At 34.2% G+C, this 7809-nt stretch overlaps 1 protein-coding gene across 1 annotated transcript; it reads right to left on the reverse strand.

Moving 5' to 3' along the window:
• Positions 1-5713: 5713 nt before the first annotated feature.
• On the reverse strand, positions 5714-6634 carry LOC106468316 (acanthoscurrin-2-like). Its single transcript, XM_013928736.1, has 2 exons — positions 6620-6634; positions 5714-6274 (listed from the first exon to the last, which is right to left on the reverse strand). Exons 1-2 carry the CDS (start codon positions 6632-6634, stop codon positions 5714-5716), a joined length of 576 nt encoding a protein of 191 aa, XP_013784190.1.
• Positions 6635-7809: the final 1175 nt, after the last annotated feature.

Below are 7809 nucleotides of genomic sequence, written 5' to 3' on the forward strand. Positions count from 1 at the left end.
GGCGCGAGAACCATTTTTGAACAGAACTGTCACTGGTGATGAAAAATGTACTCTATATGAGAATATTAAACGCCAAAAACAATGGCTCATTCCTAGACGAAAACCACTTTCGACCCCAAAATCGGGATTCCATCCGCAGAAAGTGATGCTTTGCATTTGGTGGGACATCAAAGGAGTAATTTATTTCGAACTCCTCAGTCCACAGCGAACTGTCAATGCAGAGATCTATAGTCAGCAACTGGAACGTTTAAATCAAGTCCTTCATCAGAAACGCCCTTCACTCGTCAATCGGAAAGGTGTTCTTCTTCTCCACAATAATCACATGTGGCACGTTTGACGCAACAAAAGACTATGGAGTTGGGTTGGGAAGTTCTCCTCCACCCATTATATTCTACACCATCAGATTACAATATTTTTCGTTCGCTGCAACACCATTTTAATTGGAAAACGTATGAAAATTTGGAAGGTGTTAAAGAGGATATCGACATGTTTTTTTAATCAGGGCATTAACAACTTGATTATAAGATGGGAAAGCATCATCGATAAGAATGGAGACTGTTTCATTTAACAAACATTTTGTTGTTTGGGATGTTCATCTAAACAAAAGAGACATTAATTTCTTGAGGACCTAATATATCATCAAGATCACACAAACAACACTTCGATTTTGTTCTTGCACTATAAGTAGTAAGCAAAAGGTCAGATAAGAAAATTACTTATAATCCTACACACATCTAAGAAACGATTTAGAACATGGTAGTCAAGTTTGACTGAATACTCAGGAAGTTTTATCTGTTTAATATTCTCTTGTGATCATTTTTTTTACACTCTCGACTGATTTATAGAACAGAAAAACCCACTAGATGTCATTCCTCCCTCTTATGCTTAAACTTCCATCGACCCCAGATGTCGTCATGATTTAGACCTCAGCGCGACTAGTCGGGTTACTTTGTGTGACCTCATTTTCAGGTTTTGAGAATTCAAAGAATATACAGTTTTTTTTAGGCTTTCCAGACAAGATTCACAAAGGTTTTTGATAACCTACAGGTCTAATGTGAACGTTAAAAAGTTGTTTTTTTTTACGTTCTTGAAATATAATAAACATAATGTTTCGCAGTAAAATATTTTATTACTGATCCAGACGAAGTATCTAAAGAAGGTATTGGGATTTAGAAGTGTTATTGTTCTTATAAAAAATATCAATAATACAAACACATATTGGACGAAATTTGATGGTTTGTTTTTTGGATTTCGCGCAAAACTACACGAGGGCTATCTGCGCTAGCCGTCCCTAATTTAGCAATGTAAGACTAGAAGAAAGGCAGCTAGTCATCATCACCCACCGCCAACTCTTTGGCTACTCTTTTACCATTAATAGTGGGATTGACCGTCACATTATAACGCCCCCACGGCTGAAAGGGCTAGCATGTTTGGTGTGACAGGGATTCGAACCCGCGACCCGCAAATTGCGAGTCGAGCGCCCTAACCACCTGGCCATGCCGGGCCTACGAAATTTGAATGTATAAAATGCTGACAGTTCAATGTTTTTGACAACGTGGGTTCTTACAATATTTGTTAGTCAACATACGTAAAAATTAGTATTCTTATTTTTTTTAACTAAAATAAACTAGCGATTGAAAGTTTAACCCAAGTAAATTACAACAGCGAATCTCATAAAAAAAGTACATTTTTATTCTTTACAGATAAAATAAATTAAGCCTTTAATTAGTGTATTTTTAGGGTTGCACAAGAGAGGTGTTTTATGGTGTATGTCACGTATCATGCGTCGTTAGAGGATTACATATATATTTGTTAAATTGTGAAAACTTCGATAAAGTCGAATAAGTCTTCTAACTTAAAACGTATTATCAACTGATAAACATGAATAACACTCAGTAATCAACTGATAAACATGAATAACACTCAGTATCAACTGATAAACATGAATAATACTCAGTAATTAACTGATTAATATGAATAACACTCAGTATCAACTGATAAACATGAATAATACTCAGTAATTAACTGATAAATATGAATAACGCTCAGTAATCAACTGATAAACATGAATAATACTCAGTAATTAACTGATAAACATGAATAACACTCAGTCTCAACTGATAAATATGAATAACACTCAGTATCAACTGATAAGCTTGAATAACACTCAGTAATCAACTGATAAACATGAATAACACTCAGTATCAACTGATAAGCTTGAATAACCTGCAAATAATGGTTCTAGTGAATGTTTACTGTAGCGTAATTCGATTTTCATGTTTTTTGAAGTTATTTGATAACGAGGCTCGCATAATGAGGCAACTGCGCTGTTTCCACTGTAGGGATCGAAACTCGATTTATAAGAGTATAAGTATTTAAGCTTACTGCCGAGCCACAGGAACAAGGTGTCTGATATTCTTGACTCTGTAAACTTAAAATGGTTTGCCAGTTTCGTATTCGATTCCTGAAGTAAAAAGAAGAACAAGTATTTGAGTAAATAAATTAAAACTTGGAATAAACAAAATAAAAGCACTTTATTATTAAATAAAACGAAACATTAAACCATTTTCATACAACCATCGTAAGTACGTCTATGTAGTACAGGCTATAAAATAAATTAAATGAGTATTCTTAAACTGGCGAAACACAGATTCATAGATCGGGAATTTAATAAAATTAAGAACAGTATATAATTAACCAGAAACACGAATAAAATAAACCCAAAAACTGATCTAACAAATGAAATATTCTTTAGCGCTTCGTCATGATTTGTTACAATAGGTGTAATCTCTGTCTTGCTTCTGTGGTGAAATGAACTGTTCCTTTGAATACTTTCAAACACAACAAAGGGCATCAGTTTGATCATGTTGGTCAACAATACTGTATCCATAGGAGACTCACGTTACAGGGAAAGACGAAACTATATCTAAAGTATAGAGGTTTATTTATCATCACGTACAACGTAGGGGTGAGAGTTGGAAAATTAGATTTAGAAATACAATAATTTAATTGAAGAAATGTATCATTGGTGGATAAAAATATTTTTCATAGAGGGTGTTTTCTTTGTTACTTATTAACAGGGCTACCTATATTTTTCTTTGACAACTACTGTTTTCCTTAGAAATTATGTGAAATGAATCATAGGAGATGCGACGAGAAGAAACATTCATCTTCACACAACTTTAAAAGAAAAATTAAAGGAAGCCCTAGTAATAACCAATAAAAAACCTCTACAAAAGCATGTCCTGATTCCCCATTATAATCAACCACAAATGGTATTTCAGCTGCTTTATGATTGGTTGACCTAAGCGGTTATGTTTTCATCACTAACTCGTTCGTTGTATATGATAATAACAAGTAAACGTGATGGTTTCTTCTTCTTCTTTTCTTTCATCTTCCTGTATACCCACTTGAAAATCGTATTCATTAATTTCTCTATAATTTCTGTTGACCAGGTCGGTGAAGAACATCAGTTGAAGTTGTATGTATAGAAAACTCGCTTTACTGATGAAGAACACACTCTAGGTTTAGATATTGCTATACCGCGTCTGTTACGTCATTCAACCAATGAATTTGGATTTTTCTGAAGCTAAATATCAAAACTAGTGTCAGATGGTATAATAATTTGAAAAGAATTACCTAGCTGTCCACATAAATGTCATGTTTGATGGTATTAAGCATGTTTTCCAGAACGTGGACAACACTGTAATGGTTGATAGTATTAAGCATGTTTTACAGAACGTGGACAACACTGTAATGGTTGACAGCATTAAGCATGTTTTACAGGACGTGGACAACACTGTAATGGTTGATAGTATTAAGCATGTTTTACAGAACGTGGACAACACTGTAATGGTTGATAGTATTAAGCATGTTTTACAGAACGTAGACAACATTGTCATGGTTGACAGCATTAAGGATGTTTTACGTAAAGTGGACAACATAGTAATGGTTGATACTATTAACCATGTTTTACATAACGTGGAAAAATTGTAATGGTTGACAGCATTAAGGATGTTTTACATAAAGTGGACATCACTGTAATCGTTGAGAGTACTAATCATATTTTACAGAACGTGGACAACACTGTCATGTTTGGCAGTATTAATCATGTTTTACATAACGTGAACATTACTGTCATGGTTGGCAGCATTAATCATGTTTTACAGAACGTGGACAACCCTGTCATGGTTGACAGTATTCATCATGTTTTACAGAAAGTGGACAGCACTGTCATGGTTGACAGTATTAACCATGTTTTACATAACATGGACAACACTGTCTTGCACGGCTGTATTTATCGTATCTTATGTTCGTTGCCTCTAACACTTATATTTGAGAGTAGTGATCATATTTGCTTGATGATAAAATCTCTGTCATGGTTGAGAAATATCAACACTGTACGTACAGATCAAGGCTGATTAACGCTATATTTAGCGCTTACATCCAAAAGTGTTAAAATGAGCTTTTTTATAACGTTAAGGAACTTACCTAATGCTTGTTTCTTTAAAAAGACTGACTGCTTTTCCATATTTGAGCGGTATATACAAAAATCGTTTTTTTTTCTTGTGTCCTATCATTATCTTTATTAGTTTTAATAAATACAGAGCTGATTCACAAACTCGATGCGTATTCACTATTCTTTTCACCGTTCCCACAAACCTACAAATATTTTAATCTACTGAAGAGCATTCTTAGTCTGAGTTTTTACTTTTTGTTGATCTTATCATGTTTTTGGTAGAAAATATTTCTATTTCATAAAATTCTCGTCACTTGACTACCAACAATTCCACTATCTCAACATATAAAAATGCTATAAAGTTTGCAGTTTAATTTTTTTTCCATTACCTGTTTTCCCATCTCTGTAATTGGTCTAATCACGTAAATAGAGTTAGTTTTATTTAGTCTAGTTATATTTAGATTTAACAGTGACTGAATATTGTTTCAGTTTTATTTAGTCTAGTTATATTTGGACTTAACAGTGAGTGAATATTGTTTCAGTTTTATTTAGTCTAGTTATACTTGGACTAAACATTGAGTGAATATTGTTTCAGTTTTATTTAGTCTAGTTATATTTGGATTTAACAGTGGGTGAATTTTGTTTCCGGCTTTTATGAGTTTCTATCTTGTAGAAGGAGATAATGATAATGGTCGATTCTGTTACAGTCAATTGCTCATACAATTACTTGTGTATAAAATATAACTCAAAGATAAAAATCCATACTAATAAACTTTATTTTTAGTAGCAAAATATAACCTGTTTAATTTTTTTTTTCATCAGAAGTATAGACTCTGAACAAACCAAATGTTCATTAGAATTCATTTAGTGTAAACAAAAAGTGAAGCGTTTAAAATAAGGTGTGACAAATCGGATTTGACTGCCTCAGTCTTGTCGAGAAAATGGAGAAAATTATACAGTAAATATACTGTCCAGAACTCTTACCAGAGCACGTCATCTGCTTTTAAAATCTCATCTGAAAAAAAAAATCATTTTTATGTTATAATTATATACACGTTTGCATCAGCCACACATCTTGAGTATTTGTAAATGAAAAACCTTATCTTAAAACTTACATTGTACATTACATCAAACAAGTGTGTCAAAGAAATCAATCAACGCGCAGCATTAACAACTTGTAAATATGATTTTTTTTTAAAATAAAGATGCTTCAATTTCAAAGGAAACACTGTAATTGTCCTTACTTCAGTCTGATTAATCCCATCCCTTGTGATGTCCTCTACCACCACGACCACCAACTCCGCCAAATCCACCATAACCTCCAACTCCGCCAAATCCACCATAACCTCCAACTCCGCCAAATCCACCACGACCACCAACTCCGCCAAATCCACCATAACCTCCAACTCCGCCAAATCCACCATAACCTCCAAGTCCACCGAAACCACCGTAACCACCAAGTCCACCGACTCCTACTACACGGGCATGAGCGACGCCAATTGGAATAGCAAGAAATGTTCCAACTCCACCACCATACCCACCTCCGTATCCTCCACCATATCCACCTCCGAAACCTCCAACATATCCGCCCAAACCGAGTCCACCACCTCCATATCCACCCAAACCGATTCCACCGCCTCCATATCCGCCCACACCGATTCCACCGCCTCCATATCCGCCCAAACCGATTCCACCACCTCCATATCCACCATGGCCTGTAGCTTCGGCTTCTAGATCTCCCGTCTCTACAGCCTGGTTACTTTCATCAGCCCAAACTGTCAATACCAGAAGACTGAGAGAAAACACAACTAACACCTAGAGAGAGAAAGTAATCAATATTAGTAGGTATTCCGGAACGTAATAACATAAAATAATATACCTTACATCCACACTATCGCTGTGAAAAAGGATTCCTACCAGAAAGTACAAATCTGAACGTTGAACGCAACAATAATAACTTTATAGGAAGTATTCAAATTAAATCTGCTATGTCTGTTCAATGATGATGTTTTAGTCCAAGAAATCCTGACTTATTTACATAATGTCGCTAAAATGCAATGAAACACTTGTCAAAGGTTTATGTCTTCAGTAAGACACTATTCTAAGTAATCATTAAGTTTGAGGTTAAACAACAGAAAGTATAACATGAATTCAGTTTACCTTTGGGACAACCATGGCTGAGATGGTGGAATGTTGAATCATAAGCGAGTGATGAAGAGACCCATCTGAAGCTCTATTTATACTGAGTTGGTGGAAGTCGAACGTTTCCTCAGATGGCCAAATTTACGAGTTGTCCGCACATGCGTCTTAAAACGATGACCGACCTTTCATTAAAGAACAAAACGCAAGTAAATATCCAACACTTTCGGGTAGTCCGCATAAACGAATTTTTAAAACAGAAACGAGTTAATAGTTGCTTGTCGTTCTTGTCAAACGAGTGAAATAGATAATAATGAAATATAAAAATTGCATGTCAAGTAGCATCAAACAATTACGGACGGTAGAGGGATAGTGACTCTATTGAAATTCATTACCTAAAATAGCTCTCGAGAAAAAATTACAACATTCCTCAGTTATACGATATGCTTTTTTAAAAACAGGTGAAGCTAATACGCGAATAAGAAGAATAAGTTCAATTTTTATTGGCGTGTTGTACAGATAAATGACCTGTTTTCTTCGAAAGTTATTATATCCGTAAATTATACTAATAATTTAGAAGGAGCATAAACATAAGGTTGAAAAAAAAACTAAGTTCTCTGTGATGACAAAAATTATTCCAAAGGATTTTTTTTTTAAGTTTTCAAATAGGTTGTGTTTATTAAAATGGGAACGCAAGTACACTCTGAAAAATCCTTTACTAACACAAACCCGTTGAGAAAAGAGTTCCTGAGAAATAATCAAAGTTTAAATCCGTGACTAAAGAGAACGACTTGGATGTTTACTAAATATATCATCGTTATTTTGTCCTTCATGTTTCTCAGCTTAACTGCTCAAATAATAATAGATCCAGCTTTTTAACAGTTATTTTGTTTAATATTTGTATCTTTCTTGTTGTTTTTATTCTCGGAATACTTTGCTTTCACCAGTTTTAGTTGTTCTACACTTCCTACAATTTCATGTTTTTTTTTATACAAAACTTATATTTAAAGTAAAACATTCTAGAAAAAAATAGAACACAAGAACTTCAATGATACGTGTTTTGTGAAAACAGATTCATCACGTAAACAATAGGTGACGTTTTTTGTTTTGTTTGCTTTTGGAATATTAGTATTTTGACTCTTCATCTTCTACGAGAATTAAATGGAGGAAAGTTTATTGATGATAACAAACTTGTTTAAAACTAGTCACGA

The sequence above is a fragment of the Limulus polyphemus genome, unplaced genomic scaffold (assembly GCF_000517525.1).
Source record: "Limulus polyphemus unplaced genomic scaffold, Limulus_polyphemus-2.1.2 Scaffold2963, whole genome shotgun sequence".
NCBI classification, from domain to species: Eukaryota; Metazoa; Arthropoda; class Merostomata; order Xiphosura; family Limulidae; genus Limulus; species Limulus polyphemus.